This window comes from Lytechinus pictus, chromosome 17 (genome assembly GCF_037042905.1).
Source record: "Lytechinus pictus isolate F3 Inbred chromosome 17, Lp3.0, whole genome shotgun sequence".
Classification (NCBI taxonomy): domain Eukaryota; kingdom Metazoa; phylum Echinodermata; class Echinoidea; order Temnopleuroida; family Toxopneustidae; genus Lytechinus; species Lytechinus pictus.
Window position 1 is genome coordinate 28271000 of NC_087261.1, and position 20373 is coordinate 28291372.

Genomic DNA, 20373 nt, shown 5'->3' on the forward strand with positions numbered 1-20373 from the left:
AGTTATCTTTGGTGGAGTAAGGAAACCCAAATGTTGAATTTTTAAATTTCATTAAGAAAATTTTGATAATATGCATATTTATGCTAATTTGGGGCACCTGATTTGCATAATTGGTAAAATGGGACAATTATAAAAACTCATAGAAAATTTAAAAAAAAACTTCTGAGATTTAGTCATAGGTGGGACATGGACCCCCTAACATCTTATTACTTTTGGGGGAAAAAGTGGTGTCATCTAATTAATTATGCAAATTAGGTCTTGTCCAAGGATGGAATGTCCCATACGTAACATTTTGAGGAGGTTTTTTTCTCAAGTTATTTCTCATAATACAATGCTTGTGTTGTTGCATCTCTGGGAATTTCTAATTTATTGAGTATGAAAATGTCATACCATAAAAAGATTCAAAAATATAGTTTACGTTTTAATCAAAAGTTAATTTAAAAATTGTTACGTAGGGATAACAAGTTACGTATGGGACATTTACACACAATGTCAATGGGGAGATTTGTGTACAAAGTGAATGGAGAAAAACAAATTTCAAGAGTGCTAAAAGTGATTTATTTACCTTTGATTTGTTATAGATACTGATAAATGAAAACAATTGAAGCAACAGAATTCTGTCAAGGAAGCAATGAGAGAGGCTTTTTCAATTTTGTGATTAATCTCAATTTTTTTATTTATTGGACTCAGAATAAGTTTCTCTCAGATGTAGTATACAAACTGTTATTACATAGTAAAAAATTATCTACATTTCATATAAAATTGATTACAATATGAGCTCATTTTTTAATGACATTTAATATAGCCCCTAATTTTTTCAATGGAAACTTTTACTGCAAATCATGTAATTTATGTATCCTAAAGTATTGTACTTTTGTGATTGCATGTAGGTAGAAATCATGTAAATGTATAATAACAAACAAAATATTGGTGTTTATCAGTGGTGTTAAATGAATCAAATTGAATTGAATGAAATTATACCAGATCTTACCAGATCAGATCAGATCCATATGTTTTAAGAAATTTTTTCAATTATGTTCTAGGTACCGCTATGAATTCAAATCAAATGCTCTTTGGAAGGAGATCAAATTTGTCCTTGATAACTTTGCTCAGCCGCTTACACAACTTTTCTATGTAAGTATCTTTTGAATTTTACATATTAGACTAGACATGATTTATCTTATTTACTTTGAAGACAAACCTGGATTTTATTATGAGGCATTTTATAATGAGGCACTTTCAGACCTGCCAACCAGTACGTTTTTGGCGTATTTAGTACGTTTTTGCAACCAAAATACGGCAGTACGTTTTTGTCTCACCTGCATAGCAGAGTGAGACTATAGGCGCCGCTTTTCCGACGGCGACGGTTTTCAATCATTTTGTTAAAACCAGGGTGAGATATACACATGTTTCAATGTTTTTTTTTTTTCATCTGCAAGAGCAGTGCGCATTTTAGCTTGCATGCAGCTTGAGCGCCGCGATGAGCGAGTGCGCCAAGCATTTTGTTATGAAATACACTTTTTGGGGGAAAATATAGTTTTTTGTCTCACCTGCATAGCAGAGTGAGACTATAGGCGCCGCTTTTCCGACGGCGGCGGCGACGGCGACGGCGGCGTCAACACCAAATCTTAACCTGAGGTTAAGTTTTTGAAATGACAGCATAACTTAGAAAGTATATGGACCTAGTTCATGAAACTTGGCCATAAGGTTAATCAAGTATTACTGAACATCCTGCCTGAGTTTCATGTCACATGACCAAGGTCAAAGGTCATTTAGGGTCAATGAACTTAGACCATGTTGGGGGAATCAACATCAAAATCTTAACCTAAGGTTAAGTTTTTGAAATTTCATCATAACTTAGAAAATATATGGACCTAGTTCATGAAACTTATACATAAGGTTAATCAAGTATCACTGAACATCCTGCTTGAGTTTCACATCACATGACCAAGGTCAAAGGTCATTTAGGGTCAATGAACTTTGGCCGAATTGGGGGTATCTGTTGAATTACCATCATAACTTTGAAAGTTTATGGATCTGATTCATGAAACTTGGACATAATAGTAATCAAGTATTACTGAACATCCTGTGCAAGTTTCAGGTCACATGATCAAGGTCAAAGGTCATTTAGGGTCAATGAACTTTGGCCAAATTGGGGTATTTGTTGAATTACAGCCATAAATTTGAAAGTGTGTTGGTCTAGTTCATAAAACTTGGACATAATAGTAATCAAGTATTACTGAACATCCTGTGCGAGTTTCAGGTCACATGATCAAGGTCAAAGGTCATGTAAGGTCAAAGAACTTTGGCCACGTTGGGGGTATTTGTTGAATTGCCATCATATCTCTATAAGTGTATTGGTCTAGTTCATAAAACGTGGAAATAAGAGTAACCAAGTATCACTGAACATCTTGTGCGAGTTATAGTAGTTTTCAAAATCAGCACTGCTGCTATATTGAATCGCGTGATGCAGGTGAGACGGCCAGAGGCATTCCACTTGTTAAATCACAGAATACAGTTTTTCATTCCCAGAGGTTGGCAGATCTGCCCCTGTGTGGAACCAATTTACGTTACATTTACTCATCCAGGGTCCGTTTCATAAAAGACTTGCAACTGATGTAACTTTGCCATTATGGCAACTGCCATGGTAACCTTGATTATGATTGGCTGCTGAGCCCTGTTACCTCGGTAGTTGCCATTATGGCTATGTAACAACAGTTGCAAGTCCTTTATGATTCGGGCCCCTGGACTACGTCACAACTCGGGGCAATATGAGACTATATTGGGAAACATGTGGTATCTCACTCAAAGCTAGTCAGTGTTGTATAATTATCTCCAGCTTACCCCAGAAATAATTACTAAAGTTCCATCAGTCGAGCTAGCTAATGGCGCACTTACCTTCCCTTACAGTTATTTAGTGAGTAGAAAACAGCCATTTTAATTATTAAATCATGGTTTTGTACCAGTTTACATGTAGTTCATTATAGAACAACTTGAAAACAGCTGTTTTTAATCACCATGTGCGTGTGGGTGCCGTAGAAGAAACGAGACTGCAGCATACCTTGTCCCACCGAAAGACATTCCGTTGATTTAAGATTTTTTTTGTATTTGAATCCTTTACTCTAGGTTACGATGTCGTTGATCGTAGAGCACAAGGACAACAAGGAATCAATGGTCATCCTCTACGACTCGCTCACTCTCATCTCAAAGATCTTCTACAGTTTGAATTATCAGGTAATGTTCCACACATTTAACCCTATCCAGGTCGGGGGGAGGGGAGACCTCGGAAGCCCTCCCCTCGATGATTCGCGCAATATTTTCGCCGTGCAAAATTTTTTTGACCGCGTCGCTCGCTGACTTTTTACTTTCATGTCTTGCGCAACTTTTGAGTCCAGTTTTGCGTCACCTGGGTACGCGGTTCCAAAATTATGCATCATTATTTAAGTGCATGTCAGACCAAAAATTGCTAAAAAACGTGATTTTGTGTACAAAGTCAATGCAAATTGTGTTTTCAACCAAAAATCATAAATGTATGATTATCATTAGTTTTGCTGGTCTAAATGTATTTATTTTATGTTGTTTATGATCTCTGAACAATCCCAAACAAATTTCATTGAAGAAATAATGAAAAACAAAAGGTAAAAAAACAATGAAATACATAAGAAATTGCAAAAACAATATAATACATAAGAAATTGATCTGATATCGCAATTTGTTTCATGTACATTTGCTCAGAACACCACAGAGTTTTCATACCAAAAATTCATTTTGAGCTTTATTTAGGGAGTTAGAGATAAAAGTATGGTTTTGCATACTAATTATGCAAAATTAGCATAATCACTTAATGTCAATTTGCATGAAATAAATTACTATATACAATTTTGTAGATTATGTCCCAGACAACCTGCGTGCCAATTTTTGGCGTGATCGCGCGGTCAACGGCCGAGATCTCAAGGGGGTGCCTGGGAGGCACCCCCGGCCCTCCCCCGGCCATATGAACTCCCAAATACCCCGGCCTAGATAGGGTTAAGGCCCCGTTCTCATCTGCTTTCTTAAACCAGTTTGTTGGAAACCAGTTTAGTGGAAATCCATTGAAGGTGTAGTGGGAACACTTGAAGCAGTCTTGGAAGTGATCTATGAAGAGGTCTTGCCTCTCAGTGTGGTTTTCAGGACCACTTTGCCTTGTTGAACTGGTTTAAGGGTAGGTGAGGACACAACCGTTCTTCGGGAAGCAACCACTACATGTATAACAGATTCCCATGAAAGCTTGTTTGTATACAACCCTGTCTATAGCAGCCACCTGCCTCTAGTATAACGGATTCCCATGAAAGTTCATTTGTATAAGACCCTGTCTATAGCAGCCACCTGCCTATAGTGACCACTAAAGCAGATTCCCATGAAAGCACATTATTTTTATAAGTGTTGACATTGGTCACGTTGTTTGTTTCTTGGTGGTAGTCACTACTGTGCATATATAAAAAAAACATGCATGTTTTCAAGAGCTGTCATAATTTGTTTATATGTAGATTTAGAAAAAAAAGAAATTGATAGATGATCAACAGTATTCTCTATCACATTGAATGGAATTGAAACTTTATTATCCCCTTGACACCTAAAGTTAAATTTTTGTTCATGCTTGACCAAACACCTTTATCGACCAGGTTTTCAGGAATGGCTCTAATTGATAAGAAATTTCATTATTTATTTCCCAGGATCTGCCAGAGTTCTTTGAGGACAACATGAAGGTTTGGATGCCTCATTTTCACACTCTCCTGACCGGAGACAACGCGCTGCTTCATTCAAAGGTAACACATCCAAACTCATAACGATGATGATGATGGTGTTGATGATGATGATGGGGATGGTGATAGTGATTGTGATGATGATGATGATGATGTTGATTTTGATGTTGATGATGTTGATGATGATGATGGTGATGATGATGTTGATGTTGATGATGATGATGATGATGTTTATGATGATGTTGATGATGGTGATGATGGTGATGATGATGACGATGATGTTGATGATGATGATGGTGTTGATGTTGATGTTGATGATGATGATGGTGATGGTGATGGTGTTGATGATGATGAGGATGACGATGAGGATGATGATGATGATGATGATGATGTTGATGATGATGGTGATTATGATGTTGATGATGATTGTGATGATAATGAAGATGGTGATGGTGATGATGATGATGATGATGGTGATGATGATGATGATGGTGATGATGATGATGATGATGGGGATGGTGATGATGATGGGGATGATGGTGGTGATGATGATGATGTTGATGATGATGATGTTGATGTTGATGTTGATGATGATGATTATGATGATGTTGATGATTGTGATGATGATGAAGATGAAGATGGTGATGGTGATGATGATGATGATGATGATGATGGTGATGATGATGATGTTGATGATGATTGTGATGATGATGGTGATGGTGGTGATGATGATGATGATGATGATGATGATAATGATGATGGTGATGATGGTGATATGATGATGATGTTGATTATGATGATGATGAAGATGATGATGATGGTGAAGATGATGATGATGATGAACGGCATTTGTATAGCGCCATTTATCTGTAAAAAACATTCAAAGGCGCCAGCTTCCCGATATGTCACACATTACAGGGTGTATTTACAAAGTTGCTGGAAAAAATGGGTATTTAGTTCAGATTTAAAGGACTCATACAATTAGAAGTTGGATTTGTAGAGAATCAGATGGCAAAGACGAGGAGCAACTGACGAAAAAGCGCTATCTTTGTCATTTATCAGACGGGTACTGGGCACTTGAAGAATGATTATTAATACTCTGGGCAGTATTTGCGACCTGCCACCCCAAAACCAACAATAAATCGCCCCCCAAAAAGAATTTTGACATTTTTATAGGTCTTGAAAAAACACACACCCAAGGCTGTAGAATGATATATAAAATGTCAATATTGGTTAACAATAACCCGTACAAAGACTTGATTCAATGTAGAAGAAATTCAGTTGGAGCTTCAGAACAAGCTTTGAAGTTTAGGGTTCACTCAAGCATAAGATGTGTTCTCTGTGCAATGTCGGTGAAATTTCCAAGCAGTCCATAAAAATGGGTTAAAAAGCTTTTGTATCTTGTCATTTATTTATTTTTACAACTTACAGTGCAATGTTATTTGGCCTTTCAAGTATTTAGCTGAGCTATTGTGATTTTAAACATGAAATTTTGGAGCGTCGTGGCCCAGTGGATTAGTCTCCGGACTTTGAAACAGAGGGTCGTGGGTTCAAATCCCAGCCATGGCGTAATTTCCTTCAGAAAGGAATTCATCCTCAGTGTGCTGCACTCAACCCAGGTGAGGTAAATGGGTACCGGCAGGAAGTAATTCCTCAAAAAGATGTGTGCACCTGAATAGGTAGCCTAGCTTAGCCGGGGTAATAATAATAGCAGGGCCTGCTGGGAGAACAGTTTTCGGAACTGAAGTGGCTACCCTGGGTAAATATACCATTATTATTATGATGATGATGATGGTGATGATGATGATGATGATTATTATTATTATTGTCATTATTATTATTATTATAATTATTATTATTAATTATTATTATCATCCTTACCGTGAAAAAGAACAATTATAGTCCGGGGTTAAGGATAGTATGCGGTAAACGACAGTCCAGGATGTTCAGAAAACATTGTGAAATCTTATTTCTCAAATTTTATTGACTCTCCTAGAACGAAGATGAAGCCGGACCGCTTGAGATGCTGAAATCCCAAATCTGTGACAATGTTGCCCTCTATGCCCAGAAATACGACGAAGAGTTCCAGGAGTACCTGCCAAACTTTGTGCATGCCATCTGGAATCTCCTTGTGACCACGGGGTCACAGGTAAAATATGATCTGGTGAGTGTCAAATGTCAGAGCTCATGGATTTCTTTGATTCTCAAAGCACCGATGTCTGTATTATGAATTGAAGTTTAGCCTCGACCCATCGTCTGAATCTAATTTAGAAGAGTGTTGGTCAATGACTGTGGTCGGCATAGTCAAAACATAAATTTTTGTCCAGAGGTGATTTATTCAACTTCATCAGCTGCACAGAAACATTGTTAAAACTAACAGAGAGCCAAGTCACATCTTTTGGATTGTGATATAAAACGTTGATCCATTCAATTCAAAATGGTTTTATTAAAAATACTTTCTTTGCGGCAAAAGCCGAATTGCAAAAGTTTACATTTCAAACAAAATCATCAATAACAGGTAAAAATAACTTAGTACTATAAACAAATTTCAATATAGACATATTTGTAACAAAGTATATCATAAATGAATTTAAATCGATAATCATTGATCAAATAGGAAAATATGCAAAATACATGTAAATATACCTAATGTGTTACCGTGATCATTATTACATCCAAGATGTAATAACACTTTGGTGTGACATCAGGCATTGCTGCGACTATACTGGTTGTAAATATTGCCTCTGTTAGCGCTAACACCGTTTCTGTGCGGCTAGTATAGAATAATATTAAGATTTGTGTAATTTAAAGGTGATGTCTATTAAACTGAAGGTAATACTTGATTTGTTTTATCATTACCATTGCTTTATTTTTTTGCTAGCGTCTGGATTTGACTTGTTCCCTAGTACATGTATTACGCAGATTTCCTTTTGATTGTGTAAAACTATAAATATATAATGTAAAGTACGAAAAATAAAAATAAAGAATTGTTTCTTTATCATAAAATAATATTCACAGTGATTGAGTCCTGTTCTGCCACTAACTTTTTTTCTCACCTTCAGGAGAAGTCTGTATGAATAAACTAAACTACTGTTGAGACTAGCTGTTTTGAAGCTTTTATTGCCATTTTTGTAGCCATTTAAAAAAATAGTTAGAAAACAGTGAATTTTGAAGATTAAAATTTTACCCATAGGAATCGTAAACAAAACTGCTACAAAAGTTGTTGTTTCTGCTCTGCTTGTTCACTTTGATTTTAGTCCTAACTTTGTTATTAAAGTGAAGCGTTGAGGCCCAGTGGATTAGTCCTTGGATTTCAAAACAGAGGGTCGTGGGTTTGAATCCCAGAAATAGTTTCCTTCAGCAAGAAATTTACCCACATTGTGCTGCACTCGACCCAGGTGACGTGAATGGGTACCTGGTAGGAATTAATTCCTTGAAATGCATGTGCGCTGTAAGTAATTACGGCCGCCAAGCTAAAGCCGGGGTAATAATATCCAAGTCCTTTTGAAGTATATAGAAACGTTTTAATCATAATGTGATATGTGAAATATGTGATACAAAATTATTTTGTTATTATTATTGATTTTATTCAGCTCATCAGCAACGCCATCCAGTTCTTAGCATCAGTAGCAGACAGAGACCATTATAAACATCTCTTTGAGGCTCCAGATACACTGAAAGAAATCTGTGAGAAAGTCATCGTACCCAATATGGAATTTAGAGGTAAATACAGAGCTCCCAGTTAGGTAGGATTTTATCTTATTTATCATATTTAATAGGATTTTGGAAAGTGACACTTGGTATGATTATCCCTCTAGAAATAGGGGTTTTAAAACTTGTGAAAATTATGATTTTTGGTATGTTTTTCAAAATTCTGAAGAAAAATAGAACTTTAGGTTTGGAAATAGGATAGAAAGAATTCTTTTCACAATTAAAGGGGAATCCAGCCTTGGCCATAAAATGTTGTGTTGGGAAGGAGAAAAATAAATTAAACAGAATGGTGAAAATTTGAAAGAAATCGGACAAGCAATAAGAAAGTTATAGCTGCTTTAAAATTGGGATCACTAATAGTATGTAGATTTCAAATTGGCAACTGGGTAAGTAAATTATGACAAGGGCAAGGACAACTTTCCCATAGGCCATGTACTTTATTATCAGGGTTTTGTGGTTTTCTCCTAAGTATCAATTCCCCTGGGGCAGTAATCTAAATATAACCCAGGTAGTATATTGTTTAATGTCCTCATGAAAGAAAAAATGTAATTTGAAATAAGACTTTTCGGGAAAATGACATTTTAGCCATAATATGTAGTGGAGTACATGGAAGAGTAGTCCTTGCCTTACATCACTATGACATCCCATATGTGGCCAATTTGAAGTCTCCATGAGTATAGTGATTATCAATATTTACAACTTTTAAAAATTCATAACTTTCTTGTTGTTTGTCCAATAAGGTTCAAACTTTCACATATCAACTTGTCTAATTTATCTTTTTCTTATAAAAACAAGTTTTTAATTGGGTTGGATTCCCCTTTAAGGTTGGCTACTCTGTATATAAACATTCTTGTTGGCAATAAATGGCTAACATAATTTACAAAGCTTTGCTGGGTACAAATTGTATCAGCTTTCACTTTTCAATTGGCAACAGTTGTCCAGTTAGAAATGGATGTTGAATCAAAGAATTCAAAAGAATTTGAAAAAATATATACTATTTGAAATGATTTGTTTATTATTATTATTTTTGTAATAATTTATTTCTATTCGCGGATGCTTAGTTACATGTCAAACAGTGATTACGTATTTTCATGTACAGCCCACAGCATTGCCTTGGTTCAGGGGTAAATATGAGATGGGCATGAGGCAATTTGGCCCTAAAAATGCTCAAAAGTGCCCCGGAAAATTCCCATCTGCTGCAATGGTAAAGCTTATACAATGTTATAGATTTAGGCAGATGATTTTGAAAAGTAGCCCCCGGAATAAAATCTTTGTCTGCATTAGTATTTAATTTCACAAAAAAGTCACCAGATAACATGCATGGAATATTAAATCATGTCTTTCATGGATATTCAAACAAAATGAGAACATGTTTTAAAAGTCACTTTTATGCCAATTAACCTCGAGCTACAACTCAAGTACTGGGGGTTGTTTCACAAAGATTTAAGTGTGACTTACAGTCGCAGTTAAATTTCAGTTCTGTGTGATATAGAACGCATCACCTCATTGGTCAGATCAGGTGCATGGGACACGCACGACTCCATATTCCTCAATCAGATTACCTGTTAAATGACATATGTGTGTCGACATTAAGCATGACTCTAAGTCGCAATTAACTCTTTGTGAATCCCCCCGCCCTGCCTGAATCAGGGCCCCGTCTTACAAAGAGTTACGATTGATCCAATCACTCGTAACTCTATGGAAATCCATCAGTGTCATAATTTTTTTCTACAGGAAATGTGTAAAATGTCCTTTGTAAACAAAGGAGAACACACGGAACTGTCAAGAAATCAATGAATTTATAGATATACATTTATATCTAGAAAAAAACAATTGAGCAAACATGCATTGAATATGTTGACTTTGCTGGCTTTCCATAGTTGCGATTGATCGGATCAATCACAACTCTTTGTAAGACGGGTACTAGAAGTGTGTTGCATGATTAAATTCACAGTTATTTGAAATTTGTCAGTCACCTATTAACTTTCTATTTTCTTGTTTATATTAGAAACCGATGAGGATCTGTTCGAGGTCAACCCAGAGGAATATATCAGACGAGATATCGAAGGTTCAGGTATAGTAGCCTCAAATCACATCTTGATATAGTATTTTGCAATATCATGATTGCCTCTGATTTTTTTTCATTACAATTATCAGGGTTGTGAGAGTTCAGATTTTCTTATGTTTTGATTTTCAGCTTGATTTTAGCTTATTTTTGGCCTTCCTCTGTACAAAAAGTATGGGAGCTCTTTCTATTTCAGACTGTTTCAACACTCTTCAGCTTTTTAAGATCTTTTTATTTGTGACCACTCACACCCCTGAGTTATAGAGTGTATGATTTTTGTGAATAAGCCATTTAATTCGAATTCATATTAGTAACCTTTTGTGAACTTTTTTTTGGTTACTGGATCATGATTTATTATTGAAACATCGAACGTATGCCTGGAACTTATTTTATTAGTTATAATTTCCTGTTATTAAACATTAGCCTCACTTGTGCTAAAATGATGTTTATTATGTCTTTGACATGGATCTGATTGCTATATGTGATCTCAATTTGTAAATTTCATTTATTTTGTAAACATTTGTATTCTGTATGCACCTACAAAAGGCGAATTTCCTGTTTGGGAATAATAACGTTTTCAATTTCAACATGGTTCTCATTGAAATGAAAGTTATGGAACTTTTTTTTTCATTTCTTGTAGACATGGATACAAGACGTAGGTCTGCTTGTGATTTGGTCAAAGCACTCACCAAATTCTTTGAGGCTCCCGTCATCGAAATCTTCTCAAAATACGTACAGCTCATGCTTGAGGTATGTCTTAATAGAGCTACCAAGTAGTACTAAGAAAAACGATTTACGATTTTCATGTCAAATTACGCCATTACACTTATGACCTTAATTATTACGCTTTTTAGGGCAAATAAGTATGTTGACATTTTAAACTACGTCATTGGGCAGTGGCGAACTCATCTGAAGGCGGCCAATGATGCTCATTATTTAGATGATCATGTATCTTTGTTTACATTGCTCTGATTGTTATCACATTCTTAAATACTGACTCGATCTTGTGGTTTTTTGCTCTTGGATTTTTCATGGATGTACTCAAAAGAAAGAGTACCAGATATGATTCTGAATCTGAGCCTTAAAAGAAACGGGATTCATTTCCGTTTAAGGAATCTGTTCTCTATATTACCACTTCAAAGAAATTTGTAATACCACGTGGCGCATATGAAATTATGACTTTTATGTCAAAATTATGACTACAAAAGTAAAAAAAAGGTAATTGAGTCGTAAAATGGGAAGAATAGGAAAATACAAAGACATGAATTTTAATTAATTAATTGAGGCATGTTATTTGCCATCGATATTGAAAAAAAATATTATGAAGCCCAGCATTCCATAGAAGTGAGGTTTAAAATACTAGTTTAGACCAGGGGTAAACCTAGGTTTAATTATCAGAATAACATCCAATGAGATATTTCTCTTATTCTAATGATAGTATTGTATTTCCTTTAAAAATCTCTCTTTTTTTTAAGAGATAGTAAATTTTAATTCAGATTCCTGTTGAAAATTAGGAATATTTTACTGTACAAAGATTAAATCTAACTCTTAGCTGATCAGAAGAAATTGAGGATCTGGTTCAGAAAGGGTCACCAGTTGTGCGTAAATTTGATGATGACGACGATGATCCACAGCATTCATATTGCGCCATATTTCCGTTATTGAAAAACATTCATAGGCGCAGGCTCATCCAATTAATTAGATTGATACACATCTGCTGAAATAAGTGAGTTTTGAGAGACGATTGGAAGAGTTCAGTGCTGTCAATTTCCCCGAGCAAAGAAGGGAGGGACATGGCAGACCTGCCAACCAATACGTTTTAGCCGTATTTAGTACGTTTTTGCAACCAAAATACGGCAGTACGTTTTTTCTTTTAAAAATACGTTTTTTGTAAAAAAAAAAAAAAAACGTACACAAATATGGTTATGAGATCAATGTAATTTCAGGTAACTTTTTTTTTTCAATCATTTTGTAAAAACCAGGGTGAGATATATACACAAGTTTCAATTTTTTTTTTCATCTTCAACAGCAGTGCGCATTTTAGCTTGCATGCAGCTTGAGCGCCGTGATGGGCGAGTGCGCCAAGCATTTTATTATGAAATACACTTTTTTGGGAAAAAATACAAAATATTTATCTCACACGGTAAAAATACTGATTTTTTTGTCAAAATACTGATTTTGGGGGATAAGAATACTGAAAATGCAAAATACAACTTGGCAGCTCTGACATGGAGCTTTTGGAAGTTCTGTAAATTCATGCATAACTTAGAAACAGCTTTGTTAAACACAATCCTGAATTGTTTTTCCTTTTTGCATCCCTTTTGCAGGGGTACAGGAGCAATCCAGAGAAGAACTGGAAGCAGAAGGACGCAGCTACGTATCTGGTCACATCTATAGCATCCAAGTCCAAAACAGAGAGGGTAAATTTTGCTTTTTTATCACTTTATAAATGCGAGTTGTGGAAACAATCTAAAAATGTGTTCATACCGAATCAAGAAAAATGACCATCAAAGTGTTCAAATTTATAAAAAAAAATTGTGCTCAAATAATTCTGGTAGAAAATGCCAACCTTTGTGTCAAGTCGACCTGGATACATACCAAGGGTATCGTGGACGTGGTCTAGTGGTTACAACTCATGTCTTTCGATCCGAGGGACGTGGGTTCAATTCTAATAAGCCATGCCGTGTTTTCCTTCTGCAATGAATATTCCCTCATTGTGCTGCACTCAGCCCAGGTGAGGTGAATGGGTACTTGGTAGGAATTTATATCTTGAAACGCAGTGTGCGTAAAAGCTGCTCTGCTCAAGCCAGGGTAATTATGCTGTATAAATGTAGAGCGCTCAGAGACTTCTGATAAAGGAAGTGCTATATAAGAAGTACATAATCATTATTATTAGAATATTTTTATCATTCATTGCATTCAACGTTTTAGGATTTGATTCAGAATTCTGAAATTTTTTGTAGGCTCCTTATTCACTAGAGCATGAATAAAGGAAACTAAATTAGAATGATAAGGTAATGTAATGCCAGTCTTAAAGTGATTGGTTAACATTGGTTTGACTTAAAAAAAATCTGAGCTAGAAGGTCACACTTGTCACCTGTGTCTGTGATATGTTACAAAAATGAAGCCCAGAAAAAATTGCGTTCGAAAATAATTATTTAGTGCTTCAAAAATTGAAATATAAAGTGACCGAAAACACCATCTTAATTTCATCCCATACACTTATGTGTACTATTTAGGCGTCTATAAGACACTTATTAACAAAATCAGGGTTTGCCTTGTAGTTTTAGCCTTTCATTCTCAATAATGGTTGTTTTCAGGTTTTATTAGTTCTAATTCATGCACTTGTACACATGTTTCATCTTGGTTTGAGAATTTTTTAAATCGGCTGCTCACAAAGTTAAACAATACCTTTAATAAAAATAGTTGATTATCTAATGGAAATGCATATCTGGGCCCTGTTGCATAAAAGTTACCATCACGGTAACTTTGCCATCCAATGGTAACTCCCAGTGAATCCTTGATTTTGATTGGCTGTTGTTCAGTGTTACCATGGTAATTACCATTGGATGGTAAAGATACCATAATTGTAACTTTTATGCAACAGGGCCCTGTTGATGTTGTCCCAGGCCCTGTCACATAAAGCTTAGTGAATGATCTCAGGGCTGTATTTACAATTGATCATACACAATAATCAATGCAATCAATCGTAGAAATCAGTCATATGATCAATTGCTAAGCTTTATGATACGTTGCCCTGATTGCATTCATATTTGTGTTAAATATTTTCTTTCTGTTATTTTCCTTTTCGTTATACCAGCATGGCACGGTGCAAGTGAGTGAACTCGTCAATATCCAAACTTTCTACACGGATAATATCCTTCCTGATCTCGGGGCAGCAGAAGGTAAGATCCAGAAAGTGTTTGAGATCGATCTTATGATTGACTTGCACATTTGACTATACATTATGATGAATGCGATCAGTTGCATAAACCCTATCAACAACCAATTGTTAAGTTTTGTGTAAACTCGTCAATATCCAAAATATTTCTACCCAGAGAATATCTTGCTGATCTACAGGCAGCATAGGGTAGGATCCAACGAGCATTACGATTGATTGCACAGGTTTATTTTATGATTGATTTTACAATTGATTTGACATTTGACTACACAATAAGATGAATGCAATCATTTGTTAAATCCATATCAACAATCATTTGTTAAGTTTACTGAAAGGTGCTCATTTGGTTCTTTCAAAAGAAAGAACCTATTTATATGATTTTCTTGATTAATTGTAAAACACTCTGATATGAACTCATGAAAGGCGATTAAAGATTAAAGGGGAATGAAACCCTTGGAATAAGTGGGCTTGTGTGGAAAGAGAAATATCAAAGAATAAGATCAAAGAAAGTTTGAGAAAAATCAGAAAAATAATGAGAAAGTTATGAGCATTTGAATATTGCGATCACTAATGATATGGAGATCCTCCCATTGGCAATGCGACAGATATGTGTGATGTCACATGTGAACAAATTTCCCTTTGACTATAAAATACCCCCAAAATGTCTCTTTTTGCTCTTTCTTATGGTGATACAAACTCTTTATCCATAGTATATTCTTTGAAAATCTGTATTACGAGCCCTCCTATAGAAAGAAACATGATCTACTGATAGATGTGATAAACGAGGCATTTTATGTGAAATATATATAAAAGCAATGGGAAAGTTGTGCACACGTGTAGGGACAGTGATTTTCCGCGATCGCGGAAAACGGACGGAATTCACGGAAAGGGCCTTTTGAAACGGAAAGTGGCATTTCAAACGGAAAATCATGGAAAACGTATTTTTCCTCAAAATACACAGAACAGCAACAGAAATTACTCCAAAATCTCAACAAAATAAGAATATTAAATGGCCACAAAACCCCAGAAAACACGACCTCACTTCGCTGCGGATAACGATGTCCAAAAAACCCAAAAATTATCGATGAAATTTCATTTAGCCGTAAAATAATGCTAATAATATGAAAGGTGAAGATGTATTCATGTTAAATGTGTTTGTCAAAATATTTTGTGCACCCGCATAGATCCGATTAGAACGGATTCTATTGCGTTGTTGGTACAGTGGCAGATACAAATTTTAACCAGCGCGAGTGTTGTGATATTGCTATTCAATGGGTAAACAGAATTGTCACTTTTCCGTGTATACAAAGCCTATGGGGAAACGGAATTTCCGTTTTCTGACATACTGCAACGGAATTTGAGGTTTTCTGAAACGGAAAAGGCAATTTTTTTAAACGGAAAATCACTGTCCCTACACTTGATATCCCACATCTTTGTCGCATTGCCAATGGGAGGATCTACATTACAATAATGATCTACATGTAAACTTAAACTGCTCATTACTTTCTTATTATTCATTCAATTATTCTCAAACTTTCGTTGATTTGTTTCTTTGATTTGTCTGTTTTCACACAAGCTGTCTTGTTCCAAAGGTTTCATTTTCCTTTAAGTTATTTTTTATTTCAATTATTATGTCTATCTTAGTGGACAAGCTGCCGGTGCTAAAAGCCGATGCACTGAAGTATGTGATGACCTTCAGGAATATCCTTCCGCCGGAGACGTTAATAGGGTCCCTTCCGTTCCTAGTCCAGCTCCTGAAGGCGGAGAGTCAAGTGGTCCACACCTATGCAGCCAACACCTTGGACAAACTCCTCTTGGTTCGCAAGGAAGGCAACGAGAGGATGTAAGTTGGTCTTTAGTAGTCCTTGAAGACACCTACCTACCTTGTCCATTGTGGTTTAACTGTTGCTAGACAAAAATCTGTGGGCTCTATGTGGTAAACTACAGAAAAAGTAGTGGTTTGGGGGTGATGGGAGAAACTTGTTCTCTGTCGTTTCTACACATAAGGACAACTGGATCACAGCAAAAATTATACGTTCACTACCGAACTACTTAAATACCTTCACTGGCTTCCTGTAGAACAATGCATTGAATATAAGATATTGCTAACTACCTACCGTTCACTTCATAACCTTTCCCGTCCAGCTTTCTCTTATCTTTCCAACTGCTCAAGCTTCTCAACTCTTTCTGGTTCACAGTCCTTTTGAGGACTACACTCATTTCCAAAAAATGCTATTACTTTCTAACCTCCACTTTGTCGCCTCTCCATTTCACACCTGTCCAATATTCTGAGTCCTTTCTAGGACTTTAATCACGTCGTACTGTAAACCACTTTCGCCGTGGGTGGTTCGAGGGGAGGGGTGGCCAAAGAAGACATGGTGGAAGCAAATGGTGGAGTAGAGTAGGAGGGTTGGATTGAGGGAGGATGGTCAGAGGGGAAGGGGATGACCAAAGAAGACATGGACGAAGCAAGTGGTGGAGTAGAGTAGGAGGGTTGGATTGAAGGAGGAGGATGGTCAGAGGGGAAGGGGGTGACCGAAGAAGACATGGAAGAAGCAAGTGGTGGAGGAGAGTAGGAGGGTTGGATTGAAGGAGGAGGATGGTCAGAGGGGAAGGGGGTGACCAAAGAAGACATGGAAGAAGCAAGTGGTGGAGGAGAGAAGGAGGGTGGGGTTGAAAGAGGAGGATGGTCAGAGGGGAAGGGGATGACCAAAGAAGACATGGAAGAAGCAAGTGATGGAGAGTAGGAGGGTTGGATTGATGGAGGATGGACAGAGGGGAAGGGGATGACCAAAGAAGACATGGAAGAAACAAGTGATGGAGAGTAGGAGGGTTAGATTGAGGGAGGAGGGTGAACTGGATTGGGCAAAGCGGAGGCAGGGGGTTAGGGCCATTGCTGCGAGTGTGCGGTGAATCAGGCCACCCCCATTCACAGGGACAAAATTGGATTTAAACCTTTGGATTGATGATGATGATGATGGTGATAATGATGATGAAGATGATGATGATGAAGATGATGATGATGACGGTGATGATGGTGATGATGATGATGGTGATGATGATGATGATGGTGATGGTGATGGTGATGATGATGATGATGATGATGATGGTGATGGTGATGGTGATGGTGATGATGATGATGATGATGGTGATGATGGTGATGATGATGATGGTGACGATATTGATGATGGTGGTGATGGTGATGGTGGCGATGATGATGATGGTGATGGTGATGGTGATGATGATGATGATGGTGATGATGATCGTGATGATGATGGTGATGATGATGGTGATGATGATGTGGATGATGATGATGATTGATTGATTGTTTTTTTAAATTTCATAATTGTTTATTTTTAGGGTCAAATCAGAGCACCTCAAACCTCTCATGGAAGTCCTGCTCACAAACCTTTTCAATGCGCTCTCAATGCAAGGATCAGAAGAGAATGAATACATCATGAAAGGTAAATAATTTCTTTGGGTTTGGGGAAAACCTTGTCACCTACCCCATACTGATCATGTGCATATTTTTAATCTCGTCAAGGCTGGTTTACACCTTGGAAAATTCTCACGTTGATAGCAATCTCAAAATTAATTTGAACAGAATTAAACAAAAAGACCGCCCCAGTATTTGTATTATCAAAACATACATGCAAAATGATTCTGTTAGAAAATTTGCAACTGCTCAGAAATGAGGAAAATGAGGTTATACAGTATGTCCTGGGTTTCAGGTGTTTTGATTTTTTCAATCAGTAATAATGATAATGATAATAATAATGGTCAGTTTTTGTATAGCGCATAACAAATAAGTCTCTATACGCTTGAGAAAACAAAGGAGAGGAAGAGAAGTGTTGGTGAGTTCATTTTGTTGAGGCTAGGTACAATTTAAATAAGTACATGTATGTTTTAAAAAGCTGTTTTAATTTGTTAACTGAATCAATTGTTTTCAGGGAATTTGGGTGTTTGTTGTATCAAACAGGCTGCGTGAGCAAATGAACATTTGCCATATGATTTTGTTGATATTGGCGGTACGACTTAATAAATTCATGCTTTGTGAACGTAAATGATGTGTTGGCTTATACACAGGTACTAAATCATTTAAATATGAAGGAGCAAGTCTATAGAAACATTGATATACTAATAAAATCTTACATTGGATTCAAAACTGGACTGGTAACCAGTGTAAATGCTGTAAGACGGGATATGTGATCACGTTTCTTTGTCCGAGTAACGAGTCATGCTACGGATGTTTGGATAGTTCGGAGTCTTCGAATTTGGCAATTTGGTAAGGGAATGAGTAGGCTATTGCAGAAATCAAAGTGGCACGTAACAAATGCATTGTTTTTTGGTCAATTAAATAAAGTAATAGTACACATTCCCACATATGCGTATCCCGATTTGCGTGATATCATTTCAGTGTCGATTTTCACTGTAAATGAAAATCTTGAACATAAATTTTCTAGATCTACGTTAACAATGATGTGGTAACAATATTCTTTGATTTCAAAGACTTTTTCTTGTATACATTGATAAAATAACAATGATAACTCAAATTCAATACGGTACTCAATAGGTAGCGATAACAAAACTTGAATTACATGTATATGAGGAATGCGTCTGATGAGGTAACAACACGAGCTGCAGAATTCTGTAATTTTTGTAAGCCATTCTCATCCTGTCTCTTTGGCCCGAATTCACAAACGTGGTTTTGAAAACCCACGGTTGAATCCATGGTTTATGTAGATTTCCTGTATGAATTACGCTTAATTTAGCGCGTATCGGGCACGTGTGTAAAAAATGTCCAATGCTGATACGCGCTTTTATCACAGTGCGCCAAATTGACGCCTGTTACCATGGTTAGATACGCTATTTTATTCATGAGTCCATCGTTTGAAGAGTGGACTCATGAATAAAAACAGTGGATAACTACGGCAACAGGCGTCAATTTGGCGCACTGTAACAAAAGCGCGTATCAGCATTGGACATTTTTTACACACGTGCCCGATACGCGCTAAATTAAGCGTAATTTATACAGGAAATCTGCATAAACCATGGATTCAGCCGTGGGTTTTCAAAACCACCTTTGTGAATTCGGGCCTTTGAGTTTGGAATTTTTTTCTTTTCGATCTTCTAGCTATCATGAGATGTCTGTCCGTCCTCCAGCAGGCCGCCGTTCCCTATCTTCCCATCCTACTTGAAAAACTCAGAGAAAAACTTGTTCTTGTCAGCAAGGTCAGTAATTTACCGGGGAAATTTTGATTGTTTGAACGGAATCGATCTCACCGCGCTGATTTTCAAAGATTATGTACTGTAGGAAACACTAAAGCAGTTTCCCTTTTATTCTGAATGCCAGCAAATGCAACGATATAATCGTCTGTGATTTGATGTTTATTCATATATTCCTTAAAAATTATTTTTGTTGCATCCACTGAAGAATAAAATAATATGTTCATGATCATTGGAATTCGACAGTATCTGAAACGATGTTCAGTGTGCCAAAAGCGGACAATACAACAAACTATTTCCACACTTGAGCACTGACGTACCATTTTAGTCACCATATCTATGCCGTGTTCTTATTTCTTAGAATTTGAATACCATAGGATGCTATGTCGGGAAAGATTGTGCAAGCGTTAGTGCTCTTTCCAATGAAAAATGGAAGAGGTCTTTCGAGAAAAAATGCACTGACAAATACTAACTCTAGTCACCTTGTCTATACCATGCCTGTTTCCTTAGAATTTGAAGACCATAGGATGCTATGTCGGGAAAGCTTATGCAAGCGTTATTGCTCCTCCCAATAAAAAAATGGGAAGGGTCTTTCAAGAAAGGTTAGCAATCTACAGAATAAGAAAAACCCGGGGTACGATGGTATACCTAACTTTCTACTAAAATAAATTATTGCAGCCATCGTTGACCCATTGGTACATATCTTTAACACATCTCTTAGCACTGGA

At 36.6% G+C, this 20373-nt stretch overlaps 1 protein-coding gene across 6 annotated transcripts in view; it reads left to right on the forward strand.

Annotated features, from left to right (window-relative positions):
• LOC129280764 (exportin-2-like) overlaps positions 1–20373 on the forward strand; it is a 51660-nt gene that overhangs the window by 15238 nt on the left and 16049 nt on the right. For all 6 annotated transcript variants that reach the window (XR_010296206.1, XR_010296208.1, XR_010296207.1 and 3 more), the window contains exons 6-17: positions 1044–1134; positions 3127–3234; positions 4713–4805; positions 6739–6906; positions 8336–8465; positions 10462–10527; positions 11159–11268; positions 12846–12938; positions 14339–14423; positions 16064–16262; positions 17780–17883; positions 19554–19651. Coding sequence is in view for 3 of the 6 variants with exons in the window: in XM_064111885.1 (XP_063967955.1) it covers positions 1044–1134; positions 3127–3234; positions 4713–4805; positions 6739–6906; positions 8336–8465; positions 10462–10527; positions 11159–11268; positions 12846–12938; positions 14339–14423; positions 16064–16262; positions 17780–17883; positions 19554–19651 (1345 nt within the window). In the remaining 3 variants the exon portion in view is untranslated. The remainder of the gene's footprint in view (positions 1–1043; positions 1135–3126; positions 3235–4712; positions 4806–6738; positions 6907–8335; positions 8466–10461; positions 10528–11158; positions 11269–12845; positions 12939–14338; positions 14424–16063; positions 16263–17779; positions 17884–19553; positions 19652–20373) is intronic.